This window comes from Topomyia yanbarensis, chromosome 1 (genome assembly GCF_030247195.1).
Source record: "Topomyia yanbarensis strain Yona2022 chromosome 1, ASM3024719v1, whole genome shotgun sequence".
Taxonomy (NCBI): domain Eukaryota; kingdom Metazoa; phylum Arthropoda; class Insecta; order Diptera; family Culicidae; genus Topomyia; species Topomyia yanbarensis.
This window is the reverse complement of record NC_080670.1, coordinates 157,921,249-157,944,736: the sequence shown is the minus strand read 5'-3', so window position 1 is coordinate 157,944,736 and position 23,488 is coordinate 157,921,249. Positions and strand designations below refer to the sequence as shown.

General features: G+C 40.5%; 1 protein-coding gene across 11 annotated transcripts in view; it reads left to right on the top strand.

The window, feature by feature from the left end:
- LOC131678824 (longitudinals lacking protein, isoforms A/B/D/L) overlaps positions 1-23,488 on the top strand; it is a 573,802-nt gene that overhangs the window by 475,277 nt on the left and 75,037 nt on the right. For all 11 annotated transcript variants that reach the window (XM_058959207.1, XM_058959237.1, XM_058959262.1 and 8 more), the window contains 4 exons: positions 18,656-18,847; positions 18,906-19,797; positions 19,849-20,219; positions 20,281-20,367. In XM_058959207.1, the coding sequence (XP_058815190.1) occupies positions 18,656-18,847; positions 18,906-19,797; positions 19,849-20,219; positions 20,281-20,367 (1,542 nt within the window). The remainder of the gene's footprint in view (positions 1-18,655; positions 18,848-18,905; positions 19,798-19,848; positions 20,220-20,280; positions 20,368-23,488) is intronic.

The following is a 23,488-nucleotide window of genomic DNA, read 5'->3' as shown; positions in this document are numbered from 1 at the left end:
GCGGTTTGGTGCGAGGGAGTCCTACTGGGCTTCAAACTGAATTTTAGAAAGCATTTGGAATGTACTATTTCGAAATCATCCAAACTGTATATTTTTCGTATTATTACGTCACGCTTGAGTATACTACTGTTGAGTACTTTATTATCAAATCCATATTAAGCAGATTAAAGTTATTTACGATGAATCCGTATATCTTGAATCAAAGACGTGTTACGTTATCAACTGTAAGTAGTGGTTTGCACACTATACGGGTTCTTATTTGACCGGCAGACCCTTTTGTCAGCAGAGCCTTAGCAATCCTGTTTTGCGTGAGGGGGGGGGGCAATTTTTTTTTATTAAACTCAACATATATTTAAAGCAATGGACTAGTAGAAAAATTATTTTTAATATTTAGAGCCACAGTACTCAAGATGATACCACAGAGAACAGACGTCCATCTTCAGCATTCAACTTGTGCCAAATCTCTAACGATTTCGAAGGTAGTTGCGATATCCAAACCAGGTGCGCTACTGTCATGTTTTTTTGTGGCTGAGTTCGACACAATTATTCCTCTACCCAGTTAAACTAGTCCGGAACCGGTTTGGACTTCCAGCATGAATTCCAGCTCAAATGCATCAACAGATAGATTCGGAATCGGTTATTTTCTTTGAGCAAGATTCCATACTGAATCCATACAGGATTTTGAACCGGTTCCGGAATGGATTTGACGGATAGTTGGGATAGGTTGGTGTGGCGGCGCGTATATTAATTCAAATGTTTACACACGTTTTTTAAATATTTTTGTTCGATCATGGATGTCTGTTCTCTGTGATGATACTGACTCCTGCTGTAGAACACAAAGGGTTACGTCGTCAACAAACTCAAAGCTTGCTCATATGACCTTTTCCACGCGATTCACTCTTAGTCTTTAAAGAAAAGGAAAAAACAGAATCGTTGCCAGAAGACCCACCCCTGGGTCGGCAGCTACTACGTGATTAGGTCTGTGGATGAAGCGTTTGCGCAATGTCGCGACACGGATCCAATATCGCGCCCCAGGATCCTGAAGCTGCAGTATTCTTTTAAGTTGACCTGTGAACTTCAGGTCATGAATGGTAAAGTGCTCCCAATTCACCTGGAATTTGTGCAGAGCCTGGAAATATTCTGTGCTGCAGTGGCAACGTAAGATGTTTACGATACCGACTTACACCTAGAGGCTACCCATCACAACATCACCGGTAAAAGCAAATACCTCTAAGGTAGCGGAGATTGGAGAGTCGGATCTCGAACAACTCTGCCGCTATCATTGCACCTACTGAGTTTCGCATGCTGGGAGCTCGCCAGTCGACGAAAAAACACGACACAGTAACGGAGTGTCTTATCAAAATGGTTAAGGCGTTTCACTTCTATGTCCAAATCAGACACAAGAAGCCCAATTTCAGCGAAGGTCTACCGGATATCAGCGATGTTATAGCTTTTGAACCAGTATTTGGGATGTCCCCGTACAATATCGCGAAGGGCAACAGTGGCTTAAGCGCGAGGAGAAATAAGCAGGCGAAAAAAACGACGAGATGTCAGCTGTCTCCGTCGAAACCAATGATATACGCGAGGGTGCGCAGTATCTTAGAAATTGGGCGTTACGCGAACCCCAAGGACATACCAATTAGCTGTCTAACAAGTCTGCACAAGATCATGAGCACCTTAATCACTACATACGTAAGAGCCCACTATGAGAAGAATAGCATCCTGACAGATGAGCAGAAGGGATGTAAGAATAAACACACAAGCAGGCTTGGAAAAAATCATTACACGAAACGATCAATTTCAAATCATCCACCAACATGCTCCTACTGTGAAACCCGACCTCACACTCAATTCGGCTCGGTAATTTCCCAACAGCTGTGTAGTCAGCAAATGTAGTAGCTGATATCTCAGTAAAGTTAGATTATTTTGCTGATTTTCGGTGAAATATTTTCCGAGTCTCAGCACTCAAACGTCACTTTTGCTTAGATCTCAGCAAAAAATAATATTTGCTGAATCTCAGCTGTTGAGATTTCGGCAAAAGATGCACAACATTCTGAGATTCGGCAGAAAAAAATAAGTGTGCTCGGCAACCCTTCTTGTGTAGAGTTACGCGTTCATGCGAAAGCGAGAAACAAAACAAAAAACTGAAAAAATTGACAGCGCACGGCAATGTTAGTGTTCACCCAATGATTCATTCTCCATCACATATATAGTGTTTTGAATGAAAGCAGAAAGGATCGAAAATGAATGCATTCTTTCATTCACAAAGATTCATTTCAAAACATTCACCAGATCGTTCAAATAAGAAAAACTTTTCGTTCTTGTTTATAGACCTGTGAAATTTTCACTTGGTGATCTCTAATTGCCAAGTAAGAAGCTCGCAATGTGCTGGTGAAAAAAAAAACATTTTTTAGAATGAAACGACGCTGTACCCAAAAAAAGATTCTGTTGCAAGTTATCTAGGAGGAGGGCAGAAAATTCCACTGCAAACCAGATGAGAATTGCGAATGTAAGCAAGCACCGCTGATACTCGAAAATTTCAAAAGAAACATAAAATGCACCCTGCTGTCTACGCAGTAATGAATTTACCAGCACCGCCAAACGAGAAAACCAAACCGCGGAACTGTAACATGAATTGTTTGAAAAATACGAAATTGTTAATAATTTCAATTATACAATTTTCATGTATGTCATGTACAAGCATGCATTTGCCCAGAAATAACTTCATAAAACGATTCCCTGTATATAACAACATCAATTTCAAGTGGATTCTAGTGCAATATACTTCCAAATAATGATTATAGTGCACATTTGCAGTATAAAGTTGACCTAACCCAACTGGAGAATATAATCTCACATTCATTTGCGAACTAAAAGTTGATTCACTTGTGAATGTTTACAATACAATCTTCCGATTCAATCCGCGAATGAAGAACCACAATCTTCTTCATTCAACATAGTACGTGTCATTCTTTTACCTGGCTCACTTCTACGGAAGTTCATCTCTACCTACGTTCAGTTGTGTTCATTTGGAGAGTTTTCGTCGGATCGTGAATGAACGACTGGCTGCTGTCAAAGCAATGAACTGATTCGCCAAGAATCATGCGAATGAATGATAATTCCCATCCCTGTACACAAGACTGAAAAGATCAAACCATCCTCGATGCAGTCATTGATGGAGAAGTAATGTGTAACCAACGGATGTATGGCCTATATCGATTACAAGTAGACATACAACTCCATACCGCACTCGCTCCTCATCAAGGTATTAAAGATGTATAAAGTTGATCCTGTAGTATAAGGTTCGTACGGCAGGTAATTGAGAGAGGAACAACAAAACTGCTCAGCTCAGAAGTGGGAAAGACGTGTTGCGGTCTAGAATGCTTCACATCTTGAGGGGGACCTTCCAAGACGATTCTTTTATCCCGCTCAGTAGGACACCTCAATGACTATCACCGCATGACTATCAGAAAAGGTATAGAGAAAACTCACCGGAAGAGACGTCCCATACTTTCTACGTGGACGATATCAAGATCTATGCTGACTCGACAGAACGGCTGGGTGTAGTCATCAAACTAGCCGAAAGAATTAGTGGCGACATCGGCAGGGTGTTTGGCCTAGAGAAATGCCGATCTGCTCGAGACTGGACACTGCGAGATCAACGAAGGTGAAATGATTCGGGACACGATTTGCGGCGAATCATATCAGTATATCGAATTCCTGCAGCTCCCCGGGATTCGCCACACCGACATCAAGCTTAAGCCCCGAAATAACGTTCTTGAGCCAAGTGAAGTGTATCTTGAAGTCTTTCCTGAACGCGGGGAATAAAGTCAGAGCAATCAATACGTTTGCTGTCCCCGTGTTAACCTACAGTTTCGGCGTCAACAAATAGAGTTGGTCAGTTCAGTTCTGGAAAATCTCGAAAGAAAGTGGAGGAAGGCGTTTAGAACCAGCGGGAATGCGCTATCCTCGGTCGGTGCTCGAAAGATTCACATTGCCACGGGATGAAGGAGGACAAGAAATAGTCGACATTCAGGCAATATGTGTAGCGCAGGTGCTACAGCTGCGAGAATACTTTGTGGAAAATACCAACCGACATGGAGTATATCAAGCAGTTTGTGCTGGGGACAGGCACGTAGCCAGAGGGGGGGCTAGGGGGCTAAAGCCCCCCCCGAAATTTTTCAAAAATAAATTTAAGAAGCAACATGTTTTTCGGTAACTCGTAAAAAAATTGTATCTTGTTTGGTTTCAACAAATTAATGGGAGAATGGTGAGGAAGATTACTATTTCGAGCCACCGAAGACATCGGTCACGATATCTACTCAGTATGCCGAGTCTGATAACACACTTCCTTTCATATTGTGTGACTCGTCGGAAGAACAAAAGAAACTGTTACTTTAATTCTTGCTGGGGTGATCCGTCGGATGATTGAATCGCAGAAGCAAGAAGTGGTGCTCCAGCCAAACGTGGAGGCTATTGACTTCCGGAATTTTTGTATAACCGAATTTCATGATGGGAAATATTTGCTGAAGGTGAAAATAGAGGTTATGCTTACGAACTTCGCCTTTAACGAGTTCTACCTTGTCAGGCATTCAGTACTTATGTTATTGAACAAATAAACCCAGGCGAAACCAGTCATTTTGCAACTTGTAACACGTGGTTGATTCTCATATATATGGATGATGAGAAAATCAATGTTCGGCTACAAGATCTGATACCACTTACTTGAACCGCGGGCGAACGACCAGGAGGTTAAAGCCCCAATAAACAAACTTAACTTATTTGAACCGTGGCCATTAAAAGATTCCTGTCACATTTGGAAAAAATGGAATTTATTATAAAGGACACATCTAGGAATTAGACGGGCAGGGTCAGCTAGGATTTCGTCCTAGCTGACCCTGCATGTACAAAACGCAATGCGATAGTATCATTATACACGTTACATCTTTGCACATCCATAGTCTCCAATACGATTACCTGAAAAACAAACAATTGCCAAATTTGTGGCTGCTGTTCATATAATATTGACGGCAAAAACTGCGTCTAGTATCTCAAAATTAACGGTGGACATGGCAGTTACCACGATAATAATACGGAAGTGTACATGATAGATATGAACGACCACCAAGACGCGGTTGGTTATGAAAAATATTTCTCAGTCAGTAAACAGGTCAATCGCACGAGATCTGTTGGACAACCATTAGCGTTTTATCATTTTCATTGTTTACATCGTGGAAATATGTTAAAGGCTCAAGGCTTCATTTAGCTAACGCATTGAACCGACTCAAATAAACGAATTATATAATAAAAAATTGGGAGTTTCATTGAAAACTGAGTATAAAAACTGTCCCAAAATTTACATTTATCGCTAGTAATGGCATCTAACAAAACTCATTTTATGCTAGATATTGGCCTGAATAAAGAAAGTTAGTTAAATCATACGCAAATTGGATTTTTGTAATAGATTAGAGCACTGTACGCTTAATATAAACGTCAGGCATCTCACTCAAGCGTGCTAAACAAAAACATTTCAATTAGCTGATAACATAGTTGTAGCCGAGACGACAGTTTTTTTTTTTTATTTTCGCATCATTTTAATGCAATAGTATTTCTATTGACACTCAATTTCATTTTATGTGAGGAATGCTGGCCGTATTGAAACACTGTTAGTCTGGAAAATCGAACAATAAGCAAGAAAAACGTGAAAAAGTAAACAAGCCAAAAAGTGGTAAACCAGCGGTTTTCCTGAGGTGTTCATCAACCCACGAATCGTATATTACTAATTTTGTTTATATGAACGTACACAGTAGCGGTAGGACTAACTGACGTGACTTACTTTCCTTCGGATGTCAATTGATCAATTGATGCTAAACCACATATTAGTCAATCAACCATAATAAACTAAATGTTGCAACCACCACCAGCATTTTAGTCGCTTTCGATGGTTTATAATTAATGCCTATGTAAGTTTGAAAACGACGTGTCGATAGATTGATCAGACATCAGTAGGTTATCACGGAGAGCGACTAAAATGTTGTAACTAATTGAGTCTATAAGTCAATAAGGTGGGATTATTGTTTCGATTTCATGTTTTCATTATATTACAGTCTTTCGTTTTATTTTTGGTCTTTATGGAATAAGATGATAAGACATCACGGAGAAAAAAAGCAAAAAGGAATCAATAAATTGAAATCGAGGGGAAGTAAGTGCGATGTATTCCCTTCTATGTATCGAAATTAAAAGATGCTGAAATTATTGAGCTTGTTCACATTTATAGTTTCTAGTTATGTTGTCAGCAATGAAGCATTTAGTAAAATTTTACGTAAATTAGATGATAGTAGTAACTGTGTTAAGTGATTTTCATTCGATTTGTGGACAATTTTCTTGAATAGATTAAATTCCGGGCAGTTACCTTTAGTTGATTAAATCATTGAAATACATAAGTCATTCCACGTAAGTTTTACAACCAAAATTTCTATTTCTTCCAAAATGTTTTCTTACATTCTTTAGCTAAAAATAATTGACGCGTATTTTTTGGTTTGGCTTAATATTATATTTTTTTCAAGTTATTCGCTTTTGAACTTTTGAAGTCTATAAAATTGAAGATTTTTCAATCTCTAACTCGGAAACGACTCGATATATGAAAAAAAATATTAAATAAAAAAAATGGCGTTTTCAAATAAGCTTACCAAATTAAATCACAATTTTTTTGTTATATAACTTATGAAATTTGCAATTACTTGAAACAAATTGAATTTTTTTAAGGTTGGACCAAATTTTTTATTTATTATTTTCTTTAAGTATTAAAATTATGTTAAAAAGATTGTGTAAAAATTTGGCAGTGGAATTCTTTGCGAGATATTACAATTATAAACATAAAACAAGGCAATTTTACACTAAACGCCCAGTGAAAGGCCTGTTATAACTGAAATATCTCGTAAAACACTTCGAGTTCCATTCTGAAATTTTCACATAATCTTCTTAATATAGTTATGTAATCAAAATAAATTTGATTTCGGGGGACTTTAAAAAAATATATGCTTTTAACATTAGAATACCCCCAAAAAAAGTCTTCAATTTGCAGAATGCGAGTCATTCCACGATTTACAACTATAATTTTAGTTCCCTCCAGTCTTTTTGCATTCTTTAGCTGAAAATTATAGACACGATTTTTTTACTTAGGCTGAATTTGATTTTTTTTTTTTTTGATGCGACTTTCAACGAAATAGGAGGAAAACACAATTTGTTCCGAAGCGCCATCTTGTAGGCAGATAATCCCCACCAATAGCACACAAACACGCTCCATAACAAATTCCTACTATGCATAAATTTTTACGGCAATTGGTTAAGCCGTTTGGGAGTCCATAAATCATATACATACAAATATCGACTTTTAATAATATAGTGATTTTTTAAAGTTTTATAAATTTAATAGAATTGGACATTTTTCATTCCCTGATAACTGAGAAACTATAAGATTTCTGGAAAAAAGCATTAAATAATAAAAGCTGCGTTTTCGAAAGATTTCGGCGGATTTTTTTTGTAATATTTGTTTTTGTTAAAAAATTTATGTATTATGCAAATATTAGTAACAAATAATTTTTTTTTCAGGGTAGAGCCAAAAAAATCTTTTTAGCTTTTTCAAATAGTTTATAATTATATCGAGAAGATTGTGTACAAATTTCAGAAAGAAATTCGAAGTATTTTACGAGATATTTCAATTACAATAGGCCTATCACTAGGCGTTTGGTGTAAAATTGCCTTGTTTTAAGTTTATAATTGTAATATCTCGCAAAGTATTTTGATATCCACTCCCAAATTTTTGCACAATTATTTTAACATGATTCTTAATATTTAAAGAAAATAATAAGTAAAAAAATTGGTCCAACTTAAAAAAAAATTAAATTTGTTTCAAACAATTGCAAATTTCATAAAGAAATTGCATTTTTTTTCAGTAAGCTCATTGAGTACACAACTTTTTTATTTAATTTTTTTCATATATCGAATCGTTTCCGAGTTATAAGTGATTGAAAAATGATCAATGTTATAAACTTCAAAAGTTCAAAAACTAATAACTTGAAAAAAAAAATCATATTCAGCCAAAATAAAAGATACGTGTCAATTATTTTAGGTAATGAATGCAAGAAAAAAAAAATTGGAAGGAATTCAAATTTTGATTGTAAATCAGACGCGGAATGACCCATATATTTTGATCCTATTGATCACCAAAGATCCTCCTTCCTAACTGGGGTATGTCAAAAAATTATGTTAGCATCTAATGCATATGCATTAGAACTGGTAATAGTTACAGGACGCCAGATCAAGAAAATAGAAGTTGAACCATCTACAATTCGTTTGCTAAATCAGAAGATTTTGTGCAAATTTCGACATTCTCTTCGATCGAACATTTTATGGATATTTTTCTACTCATTTCGATTTAGCGTCTTCTACACCTTTTAAACGTGTAGCTTAGAACACCTTGCGTTTTCCAGCACCGTCAAGGATTGTCATATTCGGTTAGCGCATAAATACTGAGAACTCTAGAATATCCATTGTTGCAACGAGAGTAAATTGTAATTTGTAAATAAAAATAAATAATAAAAATCAAATTTAACATCAATAATGTACTACAGTCTTTCTTGTGACAAAGAACATGGATTGTCTTAGATTTGGCTTTTCGTTTTTGTTTCTAGTGACAATATGAAGTAATTAGAACTAAAAGCTTTATGCAGGGGCGGGTAAAGCGTAGTTGGTAAATCAATTGCCTTGTACGCAGCTCATCACGGTTCGTTCATCAATCCCGCACATATGGGGTTAGAAATTTTTCTAAAGAAATTTTTTTTACCCAAAAAGAGGCGAATAACCACAAGGTTAAAACCTCTATAATCGAAATTAAAAAAAAAGCTTTATACAATACTTTTTTAAGCCCCTCCCGAAATAAACTCCTGGCTACGGGCCTGGCTGGGGACCGTAATTATAGCGCAAGTGTCGTGGAGTTGGTGGTTTGGAAGGAAATAGGATTCGCTCCAAGCAAGCGATGCGACCTGTAAAGCATAGTTTATTAGTTTGTAGTTCAGTTAGTTTTCGAGAACACGATCGCTTGAAAAATAAGATCTTGTTTAGTTTTTTGTTCTTTTAAAATCTGGGCAGCCGGCTACCGAGAGTATCCTGTTTTCTAAACAAAAGCAATTTCAACACACAGGCGATCGTGGGAGTATTGCCCAGAAAAACTAATCTTATCTGCTTAATGGGCCGGATCACTATTTATTGCGACATTATTTAGACTAATTTCGAAACCAATTTCTCTAAGGTCAAAAACTCTATAATCAGAATAAAAAGTAATTACCAATTCATGGAATAGCATCTATCACGCTCATTCCGATAGACCGTGTCGCATGAGAGAAATTGGAGGAATTGTAGTTTTGGAAAACTTTCTGTTGAAATATTGTGTGTAGTAACCGCGACACATTGTCATACATCCATTTCATACGTACATTTTCTTGTGCTGTTATCGAAATATCAGATCCTCCGTCATCTGAGAACGTTCATGCCCCCAGCATCCTTAAATTGGTTTGCAACGAAAAAAAAACCAACAGCAACGGATGCATCTGTGAAATCACTATCTCTTTCTGTTCAACGAAGGCGACGACGACGACGATGATGATGATGATTTTCCCATCAGGCTTCTGTTCTGCACAATCTTTTGCACAGCAGCGGCAGTTTTATATTTTGTTCATCTTTCTTCTGCGATGCACGATGAGGCAGCAAACCTGATAATGACTTCGGAACTCCGAGCCCATCGGGGACTACTTCGTCGATACGCTGCTGCTGCCCAGTTACCCAACATCAGCAGACACTACACCAGTGGAAATGGGGAGGGGCGTCCTGATCTCATTTGTTAAGTTGTGAATTATAATAATGATGATCAAGCAGGAGGAGGGCCGCCTCATCCCTCACACTGAAAGGTCGCTCTTCTTTTGTTACGCGTGTGAGTCGTGAGATCTTCAAACAGGGCGCAAAGATTTTTCCGCTGGATGGCTGACCGACCAGGCTGGGAAAAGATAAATGTGGGAATGGAGACGGTGGCTTTTCATCTACGAGTTACGGGCTACTTAGTTGTGTTCTGCTTCTGGTCATATAGTGGATAGAAGCTTTTTGTTCCCTTTTAATTCCGCAGAGAGGAGGATCAATCGATCAAGTTCTGACTTAATTAGGTGTGCTTTCTTTTGTGGCTGTTGAACTGCGGCGGATTGGGCCTGCGGTGTTCCAGGTTCACAGCTGCTCGTCGTTATTAATAGGTGTTTATGAATGTATGTTTGCTCTTTTGTGATGTGTGCATCGGTGCATCTATTGAGAAGTTGTGTGGGGATACAAGAATTGCAACGTATGTGCGGAATGCGTTGCAGAGTTTGATCTACTCTCATGTTAACTAACTCGCTACTAGGAAAATAATAAGTCTTGAAGGAACTATATTTGCAATGTATAGTGCTGAACTTCGTGCGATAGTGAATCTCATTCCGTTCAGTATACAGACGACTGTCACGTCTCGTTGACTCCTGGAGCATCGGAAATCTCATTCGATAAACACAAGAACGACAGGGTTACTATAAATGGGGGTGCAATATGACAAAAAATTCTAGCTGACTTATACTTATCGCCCCGTTCAGATTAGTAGTCTTGCGCTGTTAAGACGTGAACTTTCATCATCATTGCTAATGCTTAACTTTAAAATTCGAAACAGTTAAGTTCCTGGCACAAACAATTTATGACTCTAGACCCAGCCATCATTGACACATGATGCTCAGGCGAAGAACAACAGCTTAGTTCCCTTGAAAAAGGCCAAACTCAATGGCCAAATCGTCGGACAGTCGACAATAGTCCATCTTATTTAGATATTGTAATAGTCGGAAATTCACAAACATAGTCTGTCAAAAAGTTTAGAAAAAATAAGGAGTCTATCAATTCGAACCAGAACGATCAGTGACAATGAGAATTCGAATTTTCGATTTACTCAAACAATGATATTGATATGGATTTATAGCCAATCTGATGATTATATAACCCTATCAAACCAATCAAATAACGAAATTTCGGATAACCTCAACCACGATGAACGAATCTAACTTGGATTTCACTATGATTTCGTGTGGGGTTTGCGGGAATATATCAACGCAGATCGAGGAGTTGATTGCCTGTGACAGCTGTGCGTGCTGGTATCACTCCCGTTGCGTGGAAGTTACAGCAGCGAGAAAAAAGGACAAGAAATGGTTCTGTTCCAAACATGGCTGCCAAGCAGTTTTCTAATCGTACCAGAAGCAGAAAAAGGCAACCCGTACGAAGAAGAATACGAAGGATTCGAATCGATCGAGCGTCAACCTCCGACCTTGCCTCTGTCAATCGCTGCAAAAATAAAAGCAATGGAAGCAGAGAAGAGGCATTTGGAGGAGAAATGTTTGTGGCGGAAAAAGAAATAGAAATGAATAACGCGTTGAAGGAAAGAAGAATGCGTATAAACCGGCAGACGTGAGAAAAGGAACGGCAGAAGGACCGAGAGCTTCGTGAACAACATCAAAGAGAACTGCAGGAGAAGAAGGAACATCTTTGCCGCATAAAGAAGATGGAAGAGATCCAACAGGATGTCCATCGTAGAAGAACAGTTGAAGGACGCACTTCTGGTTAACAGCGGACAGAAGAGAAAATCGGTCGCTGAACCCCAAGAGGGTTTTTTTTCCGGAGTGTCCCACGGGAAAGGTATCCCGTTGCGTCATCCGGCGGGAAAGGTACCTCGTTGTGTCATCCGGCGCTCGGCAAATTGACAGAATTAATCTTGCTTAAGATGTTTGCTCGAAACTCCAAAGGAACCATCGACGAAGAAAACCGGTTAAAGAGTACATACAGCGACGACAACAGCACCGATGAAAGCGGCGCAAGAAACCAGAAACCGATCGTCGATACGACTCACTACGTGGTGGAGCAACAGCGTGCTGGATCAAGCAGAGCTCAACTGGCTGCGAGTAATGGACTTGCAAAGAAGCTTCGAATTTTCTCGAGAAAACCAGGTTCTTCTTTCAAAGTCAATTAGAAAGCTCCGCCAGCTTTATGGACGCCCAGAACAGTTGCTGCAAAGCCACATTGAAAAGGTACGCCGGCTCCAGCCGACAAAAGTTAAAAAGCTAGCCAGTTTCATACCGTTCGGTAAGGCGGTCGAAGAGCTGTGCGAACACTTGGAAGCAGCGGATCGCAGGCTTTACTTGGTGACTCCGATTCTCATCCAAGACTTGGACAGCAAACTTCCGGACGGGGAAAAGCGTCAATGGGTGCCATATAAACGGTAGAAGAATCCAGTTATGCTTCGAACGTTTACCGATTTGTTTTTCGAGAATCGTGGCAGATTCTTGCGAGACGAATGTCACTTTCAAGTAGAAACCGGATGCAAGGTTTGCGGTAGGTACAAGTAGAAGAAGCAAACCGAAGGAGAAAGCAGCACTATACAGCCGCTCGGAGGTAGAGTATTCCAACATTAATGGGTCCAGTTGGACGCAGAAAAAGTCGTGCAAGATATGTCATCGAACAGGCCATTGTTTGCGAATCTTCCAAGACTTCAAGGACGGTGGTCAGTGCCGTTTTAAGATTTGTTGCAGTGTGGGTGACTGTAGGGTGCTACACAATTCTTTAGTTCATCCTGTCACAAGCGTGTTCGGCATGAACTCGCACATTCTCTCGAGCCCCACGGTTCTGTTCCGAATGGTTCCGGAGCAGGTACATTGCAGAGCAAGATCAGTGATAGTACTTGCTATTCTGGATAAGTATGCATCAGTCACTTCGATCGAGAATAAGCTGGCAAATCGTTTGAGACTTGTAGGCATGCAGGAGAAACTCACCATCAACCCGTGTGGAGAAAAGCAATAGGCGGATGAACCTATGGTCTTTGGTGGTCGGTGGGACAAGCCCTGACCAGCTTTCGCTTCAAACTGTTCGTACGGTCGAGAGAATGCTGTTACCTCATCAAACGCTGAATACCGACGAGTTGTCGGCGAAATACGAGCACATACGAGGCCTGCCAATCGCGTCATATGATGGCCGCCCGGAAATATTAATCAACAATATTCATTCATTTGCCCCGATAGAAGCGAAGGTCGGCACCACAATCGATCCGATCGTGGTTCGCTGCAAACTTGGATGGACAATCTGCGGACCGAGGCAAACAGATTCTTTATTTATTTATTTTATTTAATACATCAACAGGCATATTCTGCTCTGTCAGGAAGCTATTTGGGGTACCATCATGAGGTATCTAATGAAGAAATTCATGGTTTTCTAAAGATTCATTGGATGAATCGGTAGAGAGTCTGCAGCAGGAATTAGTCGAGGCAAACGGGCTCGTTCGATATCAGAGTGAGCCACGAAACGTGTGGGTAGTCGCTTTGAGACTAGACTTCTTTGGGAAATGGACGACGTACATTTTTCGAATAGCTATTCCATGGCTCTCAAGCGGACGAAGCAGTTGGAAAGAATTGTACCAAAACTTACGAGATCAGATAAAGAATTACCAAGAGAAAGGATCTATTATCTAACCACCGAATCAAAGTTAGTTGGGACCGAACGGGACAATGTGTGGTATCTTCCTCTCAACTTTATGTTGAACCCGAAGAAACCCAAAAAGGTTCGAATAGTCTGAGACGTAGCTGCAACCGTGCAAGGAGTTACACTGAATTCAATGTTGTTGAAGGAACTCATGCCATCGATGTCGCTGATCATTGGTTTCCGTGAACGAAGAATTGCCTTTGGTAGGGACATTCGAGAAATGTATCACCTGCTGGAGATTATTCCCGCAGGCAAGCAAGCACAAGGCTTCCTCTTCCGGGATAACAGTAGTGAGTCACCGAAAGTGTATGTGATGGGCGTTGCCACGTTTGGGTCAACGCGCTTTTCTGTGTCTGTGCAGTACATTAATATCCGGAAGCTGCGGGGGCAATTATCAATCGGCATTGTGTCGCTGACTACTTTGACAGTGTTGACACTGTCGAAGAAACTGTAGAACGCGCAAAGCTGATGAGTCACATTTACAAACAAGTCGAGTTTGAGATTCACAATTGGGTGTCGAACTCCCCTGACTTTCTGTCGGCTTTGGGAGAGAAGAGACCCATGGGGCCGATACTCTCTAACCAAGATAAATAGTCATGCAGTGAGCGTGTACTTGATGTATTCTAGGATCCGGATCGGAATGTATTTGCGGTCACCATAAACACCGTAAGGATATCAAAGCGAGCGACCGACGAAACGGATTGTTTTGAGTTACGTGATGGGATTACGATATGATTCGCTGGGTTTGTTATCTCCCTTCACGATTCATGGCAAAATAATTATTCACAACACTCGTGGCAAAATGATTGTGGATGGGCCCAACTGATCGACGACAAGGTTTGGTTCAAGTGGAAGCGATGGACGTGTTGCCGCAGGTAGAAGCATTGCGAATCCCGCGATGCTATCTACGTGCCGCTGTGAACGAAGCGGTACAGTGTAGCCTGGGCATGTCCCGCACAAAGGTGACTCCAATCAATCCCTCGGTTGAAGCTGATTTGTTGCGGTCCTTGGAATGAATCACACGATTCTATCATCAAAAAATTTGCAGTTCAATGCACACCATTCTCTGGGCCGATTCGCGAACAATGGTTTCCTAGTTGCATTCCGATACGTATAAGTACTACCGGTTCGTCGCATTCAGAGTGGAGAAGATTCTGGATTTAGCGAGCTTAGTGGACTGGTACTGGGTGCCATCGAAACAAAATGCTACAGATGTGTTCATCTAATGGGGTCGTGATCCACCGTTACAGAACTATGCGAAATGGAAGAATGGTTCGTATTTTCTGTATCAATCGCACGATCAGTGGCCATAGATGAGACAAACGAAGAAGTGCGAGGAGTCGTGCTATGTCACGCAGTTGTCGATGCTGTAGCTGTTTCTCGATAGATAAAGCTGATTAGAGTGACTGCAACGGCAGTGCGCTTCATTGCTAACTGGTAGCGTAAGACAGCCGGATTAGCAGTCGTTACATCCAAGGTCACAAAGATCCAACACAAACACATCAAGGCTGACCACACGACTGTTCTGAAGTCACTTCAGCAGGAGGAACTTAGAGGGACCGAAACTATGCTGTGGAAGCAGGTGCTGTATGATAATTTTCCGGACGAGATGAGCGCATTGACGAAACACCTGCAGCACAAACCAGGTTTGCAAATTGAGCAAATTGAAAAATCTGATTACCTTTACAAGTTGTTGCCAGTGCTGGATTCAGAGGGCGTACTGGAGTATGAGGCAGGCTGAAAAAGAATGAGTCTATCCCATTCGACAAAAAGTATCCGATAATTCTGTCCAGGAAGCACGAGATAACGAAAAAGCTGATCCTTTATTTCCAGGACGAAAGAATGTGTGTGGTGCAACGTGAATCGCTGTATTGCTCGTATTCCGATGATAGCACCACTGTCAATTCAACGCTTCACCTCTCATTTTGTGTCCCTTCAGTGCATTACTTAGGTCCTGTGGAGGTTGCGTGTGCTATATGACGGACGAAAACTAACGGACACAATACTGTCAACCACATTAGCCGAAGCTGAGGATATCAGTAACATTCGATCTTTGAAGCCATTACCTTTAACTACTAGGACAGACATGCGAATGGAAGATTCTGTGGACCTCGCAGAAGCTCTACGAAATCATGACAAGCGGTCACTGTGTCTGGCCAGCAAATTATGGGAACACTGGTCAAAGGACTATCTACCAACTCTGAATCATCGGCCAAAGTTAATAGAGGACCGAATGCTGTTGCAAGTTGGAGACCTGGTGTTCGTGGTTGATAGGATGCGAGGAAGAATACAAGAAATAGTCAAAGGAGCGGATGGAAGGATTCGCCAAGCGGATGTGAGAAATACTGATGGAAAGGTGCATAGACGCGGAGTTGGAGGTTCAGGACGGTAATTCCGGGACTCCCGGAGAAACTACCGGATGTTACGAGCTGGGATATATTGACACCGCTAGGCAAACAATTTCGGTAGTCGGTAACACTGCCGTACCGACGTCAAGTAACACTCGCAAAGATGAAAAGTTTCGACAAAAAGACGTCAGGTGAGGAAAAGGGTAAAGAAGAAGCAAAACAAAAACAAAGCTAAAAGTTGTGTCTAAAGGAAGATAAGACAAATTATGTTGAATATTTCGGACTTGCGTGAAAGAAGTCTAAAGGATTTGCGGCTAGAATGCAGCATAGAACAATTCCCAGAATCCGGATAGGGAATTACAACTGTCGCCGTTCGCTACATTGGACGACAGGTAATTCGACTGTGCATTCAAGGAACGGCCTAAAGGTAAGACCAGCCCGGGGACAACATGACAGCTCCCATATATTGAACTCATAAGCAAATTTTGTGGTGATTTGGTGATGTCATGGCGGCCCGAATGGAGCAAAATTTGAAAAAGGCGCATCCTATTTACTATTTTCCATATCTAAAAAACAATCAATTTAAGCATTTCTTTCATCAAATTTATTTTGCTTTTCACATTAGAAACTGTCCTCATTCCCCCATACTTAAACAGAAACATAGATTCCATTTGGAATTTAAAAAAATCCGAAAGAAAATAAATCGATTTTCGGAAATACAAGAAGATGACTTTCAAAATCAAGCCACTACCACTTATATTGGAATTTCCGAAAATCTTCCGAAACTAATCAACATCTCCTAAGGCATGAAATCCTCCGGTAGAGCCGAGGAAAATGCCAGAATAATTCTGAAGGGATCCATACCAAAACCATCGCAACATCTTCCGGACAGAATTATTGAAAAAGTCGAACAAAACTCTGGCCGAAGTCGAACAAAATTGTGCATTCCTGGCAGCATTCTTGCTGAAACCGAGCACTACTGGTTTGATGCCAGAATTCTGATAAAAGCTCACAAATTTTATTCAAAACCAATTTTGCTAAATGTGTAGAAAATCCTACATATATTGTTTATTCTCCCAATCAAAATGCTAGAATTCTTGACGTTTTTAATGAACTTGAAACAAGATGTCGCAGGTTCACGAATTGTTAAGCTTGGTGATTTACTTTCATTGGCCAAAAAGTTTTTTATTTATATTTCATTTATAACACCAATGATTTACCGATTACAAACTTCACACAACAAGAAAACCAAAACATTTTTAGGAAGGAAAAAACAACACCTTCCAGCTAAATCTATAATAAGATTTATGTAACTTTGCTGACGGTTTCCAATCAGGGATAAATTTATTCTCTAATAATATTTTTCTTTATCCAAATTTTGGAATACGCTTTTTCTAAATGTTGTTCTAGCCGCATTGACGGCGTTCATAACACACGTAACGAAACACGCTTTTCTCTTGAAACTTTTTCGTGTCGTTGTTCGTGGTAGTCGTACAGAAAAGACATACTAGCGCCACCATCAAATCGGTGGTACATATATGAAACAAGCACTATCTGTCAAGTTGTCCCCGGGCTGCATAAGACCGAGTCCGTCGGATATAGTATTTCGCCACCTCCATATTTAGTAATGTTGTTGTTTATACTTTCTTAGGATTTTCGTCAATAAGTTGACATTATTTGTCACAAATTAAGATCTAATCATATATTTCCAAAAGGCTCTTGTATGAAAAAATCACAGTAGGGTGCATTGGCTTTTCGAAATATGTGCGATCATCGACCAGAAAGGATTCGTAATGTTAATGGTAGTACCACGATATTAGCTCTACTCTTGATATTCACGCTGATGATCTGCTGAAATTTTCATTAAAATAGTAGATCAAGTTTCGCATCGGAATGGATCACTATAACCCACTGCTTAATTTCATGGAAACCTTCCATATTGCAAGTTCTTTGGAATACATTATATCGATCGTGAACCGACAAATGGGCGAAACTAACAAATGTACACAAACGGCGATTTGAGTAATATCTTAAAGAGGAGTAAAAATACTTCATAATAAATATAAAAACTCATTTATAAATGTTTCACACTTCATGAAAATCAATAAAAAACAAAAAGGCGGATCTGACTTTCAACTGTAAACAAGCCGCCAGGCGGATTACGCCTCTGCATTTCTAAGGTAGTGTGTACGGGCGAAATTGACAGCATCATTGTTTACAAAGCCCGTAAACAGAGTCGCCCTAAACAAAAACCAACTGCTTGATACGCCCGGGGGGAATAACAAATTTTCCCCTCCGGCGAGCACGGCGAAACCCACATTTGGTTTTTGTTTTCTGGCGACACTGCAGGGCGAAATTGTGTGTGGTCAAAATAAGAGGGCGACTCAAAAATGGCCTAATCAACATTTTATAACAACACTCGGCGAAATATATTTTTTTCAATTTTATCAACGAAAACGTTATTATATAAAATATTTTAGTAATGCTTCCGAAAACTAGTAATGTTTTAAAGTGTTTCAATACATTTGAAAGCGCAGTATGCAAACACTGTTCAAATACGATTTAATTTTCTGAACCGAATTTTCAAAGCTATTTTTCTCGATTCGATATCATTGCGACTTCGGCCCTTTGGTCGATTCATGATCGATATATCGACATTATTTTCAATACAATCATTATTATATCGACTTTAATCGATTTTATTCCTCTCTCTCCAATTGCAGGTTGTTCTTTCGGCCTGTTCCTCGTACTTCCAGACACTCTTTCTTGACCATCCCGCGCGGCATCCGATAGTGATCCTGAAGGACGTCCGCTTCGCCGAGCTCCGCACGCTGGTCGACTTCATGTACAAGGGCGAGGTGAATGTCGAATATTGCCAGCTGTCGGCGCTGCTCAAAACCGCCGAATCGCTAAAGGTAAGTGCACCCTACTCCAGCTATCTCTGGGATTATCATTCTAACACACTGCTCTTAGGTCAAAGGTCTGGCAGAGATGACCAACCAGAACACCGCCCTGGCCGAACCGAAACGCGAACCGGACCGTCTGAGGCCTCACAGCCATAGCAGTGCCCACGCCACAGCCACCACCGCCGCCACCAGTCTGACCACCGCTTCCTCTCCGTCGTCAGCACTGGCAGCGACGACCGCCGGTAGTGCAACGGCCGTCTCTCCGCATCACCATCAACATCCGCATCATCACACCTCGTTAGATTCACCCACCAGCAATGCTGCAACGGTGGCAGCAGTTGCCGCCTCCCTCGGCATCACAGACCTGTCGACGATATCGAAATCCCGAGGATTGGACTCAGATGGGCGAAGTCCCTCACCAACCCGATTAGATCCTCCCTCACCCACTCCACTAGCGCTATATCCACCCCTTAGGAAAAATCGTGATCACACTCACACAACCAGCGGTTCAGTATCCTCATCGGCAACTACGACCATCACAACGGCAGCTGCAGAACGTCGTTCCTCCGAGGAACAGGATCTTGCCGAGCGCAAAAGACCCCTGTCCAATAACGGCAACGCCTTTAGCAGTAGTTTAAACTTGAACAGTCTGAGCAGCACCGCCGAAGGGCTTAGCCAAAACAACAATGCCGGAACGATCAATGACAGTGGGAAACGGCGGACCAGAGAAGACGACGATGATGACGATGACGACGATGAAGACAATGAGGAAATCCGGAATCAAATGGCACATGAACCGGGAACCACCAACAGCGAACATGACCAACTATTGCATCATTGTCCACGATCCAGTCTAGATGATGACGGCCGACGCAGCAGAGCTACTATCCACAATAACAATAACATGAATACATCGGACGACGAGTACGAACCGCCGATCAAGATCAAAAGTGAAGCCGGTAAGTGAACGGGTGTCCACTGTCAGCAGATCCACTAACACTAATTCTTAGAATTCTCCCCTCTCTCAGGACTGAACATGACCATCAACTCGCCTGCGTGCCTAGCAAACTCGACCAGCATTGGCCTGGTGAACTCGTCTGCGGCTGGTCTCCTCGGTGATCTGAGGCCCTCGTCGCGTGATAGTGGCGGTGGTCGTGGCGGTGGCACTCCGGTGGCTTGCAGTTCGACAACTACGGTAAACAGTGCTGGCGTGGGAATCGGTGGCGGCAACGGAAGTGCCCTTGGAATAGATCGAAGTTCGCCACGATCGCAGCGGGATCGAAATGAGCGAAGTACGTTCGGTAGCGGCGATATCCCGAGTCCTCTGTCGGAGCCCATCGCTGGACCATCGGGGATGGGCCCGGTGCAGCAGGTTCCTTTGGTAGGTGTGAGTACGAGTTGTTGTTTGCTCGAATCATTTAGCGTTTCATGTTTATTTTCAGTCACTGAAGAAAGAGATCGACTGGGACCGGGGGGACGATAAGTCGTCCGGTGACAGTTCCTTGGATTTCCGGCACCCACACGATTCGGTGAGTAGAATTTGGAAATTTCCTTTGAAGATCTGTCTTTCCCCGTGGGAAGGGGCGCGCTTTTTAATTTAATTTTCGGTAAACAGCCACATCGTACTGAGGGGGGCAATTTTCGTAATATATGACATGTTATGCATATGTTGGTGTTGTTTTGCTGTCGTTTGTTGTTGTTTATATTGTAACAATGGAAACTTTATTACGTGTCGTTCTTTTTTTCGGTAGAGCAACTTTATCGTTAACTTTCGTTTATTTATGTTCATTTCGCCACAAAAAAAATGTTCATGTACGATGTGCGTGTCCTATTTCTCGTGGAATTAAAATTGCCTTCAGCTTACTGCCTTCCGTACAAGGCTATTACTTACAATCGGTGTAAAATGATGAATGTATGTCTACAAATTTCCACAACAATGCAGTCTACTATCGGAAAAACATTGTTGCAAACCAAATCCCATTCCTTCCTTCCGTCAACGCGCCCGAAAACAAAAACGGAGCGGGAAGGGGAGTATAATAATCCGCAGTGTAAATGACTCCTTAAAGAACAGTAAGTGAAAGTCAGCGAGTGAAGCAGACAAGACAATTTACTGGCACGGGTGGTGGAAAATTTTTAATTACCACTCGAAGGCCGACCGAGGGTTATTCGTCACAGCCCTCGCCCACGCCAAACGATTGAAAAGATTTTCTCTTCTTATTTTGTAACTCCGCTGTTGCTCGTGTATTGTTTTTGTTTTTACGTTCTGTCGCAGCCGGATCTGCAAGTGGATAGGTTTTTGTGTGCTGGCATTACATACATAGGTACTAGAGTTCCTATATATAGAGTTAGGCGGACACAAAAGCCGGAAAACTGGCAGCTCTTATTCCAGGAAGAAAACACTAGCAACCCATGCAAATGTTCAAGCTCTAGCTTAATGATTTCATTGTCGTCGTGAGTACGAACTTTACATGTACGAATAGAAAACCAATTCGAAGATCTGATGATATGATTTCATACTTGTGCGAATATCTCTTTGTGTTACAAAAAATCTTGATCTTCTCGTTTCTCTACACTCGATAACACAAGAAAAGAGTAAAATAATTATGACCATAATTACAATACCTTTCCATATACATCCAAAGAGAACATGTTATGTGACGTCATGCTCGATTGGCTCCGCCATTTGACGTGTTCAATTGGCTCCGCTCAGTGTCTCCGCCTAACTATGAATATAGTAACTATAATAGGTACATATTCAACGCTTATAGATGAACTCTAAACTCGCTCGCTCATTCTTTCATAGTATGTACAGAGTGTTCCGAATGCCTATATAGGATGTCAATAAATGTTGCATGTCATTGTCGCTTATGTGAAATATTGAAACTGTTTTTACCCTGACTTCGGTAGGAAAGTGGCGGAAGAGGAAAAGAAGTGAAAATGGTCGGAATATCCCAATCAAAATGCTACCAAGGAAGGAGTGACGCTCGAGAAATGTTTAAAGTATATATCGTAATCCGATTTTAGTTTGAACCCACAATTACCGTGAGATTTATACTGAAAATTGTGTTTTCGTCTTCGGGGCGATTAGTAAATGGCTTATTACCAAAATGATAATAAACAATGTATTAGCAAAGTGTTTCAAAGATATAAGTAAATGAAGATGTAAACATGCCTTTAACCCTTTTTATAAATATGATGTTCATGAAAAAATGTTTATAAACAGTATTACCTGTTGGTATAAGCAAGTTTGGTTAGCAAAACCTAAGAATTTTTTTTATCCTGAAATTTTCATGCAATATAATAATTAATATAAGTTTAAACAAAACATTAGTTTCATTCAGTCTCTGTTTATTTGGAAAGGCACGGTACCATTACAGTTTGAAGGTGCCAATATTTGCATTTCACATTTTAAATTTCTTAAAACTACAGGATTACAGCATGAGATTTTTAAAACTACATTTAAAACTGAGGAAAAACTTTCAGACTATCATAAAATAACGTACAACTTTAGACTACGTTAAACTAGGAATACAGCTCAATGTACATGGGGGTTCAATCATTAATGTCATTTTCAATTGAGAACCTAGAAACTAACCCAGGTTTGTTGCTTCAAACAAACGTTTTTAATGAAACTGACTTGGGTTCTGGTGAGAATGAAGACGATCAGGGAGTAGCGCTCTGGTGTGAATCAACTTCACCAAAGCAGTACAGGGGACTTCTGAGAACGGGAAGAAGGAAAAGAGATGGGCTAAATTCTTATAATAGGGGCTAGTTGGCGGTGTTTTCAGTTTTCAATTTTTACCGCTTTGATGTAGGTAGATCTTGCAAAATAGAACACGCGGCATGAAAGAGCAGACTGTTGGCAACATCTTTGATTTTTTTTAAACGTGTTTGATGCATTTTCTCCTTTTTTAAAGACAAAAATATGGGACGCGGAAAACCCGTCAACTTACCCCGGCCCCGGGGTAAGTTGGAGCTATGTGGGGATATGCCAAAAACTAAGCAATCAAATGGAAATTCAATTACCTCAAGGGTCGTTTTGGAACGTGCTGAATGTCTTTTCGAGAAAACTGTATATTAACCGACATTTGCTATATTTCAGTTTCAATACCCCGGCATTTTGACATTGACGCTTACTCCCTATTCAAAAGCAAATTTTCGAAATTTCCGTGCAATTGGTTGGAATAAATGTCTCCTACATTGGCGAGATACACAAGAAAAAGATTTTCTTACTTTGGAGTGAATTCCAGAAATAAATTTTTTTGATGACTTTTTGCACTGTAAATAGTACCGCCAACTTGCCCCGCGTGCAACACCGCCAACTTATCCCAACCGCATAATTTATCAAAAACTATTTAAAAAATAACTTTTGTTTGTGGATAGATGTAATGTCTAGACGGATACTGAAAGCTCTTTTCACGCGCTATCGAAAAATATAATCATTCGGGAAATAGATTGAAAATCACCCTAAATACCGGAAAGTATTTAAAATTTAGAAAATTTACTTGGTATGCTCGAAAACACAATATTGCCCACAATTTCAACAAAACAAAATGTTTTGCAACAAAATCACATGATAATGTATTTCACATTACTTGAGGTACACAATGAGAGACAACGCTTTATGTCTAATAGAAACGGAGAAAAGGG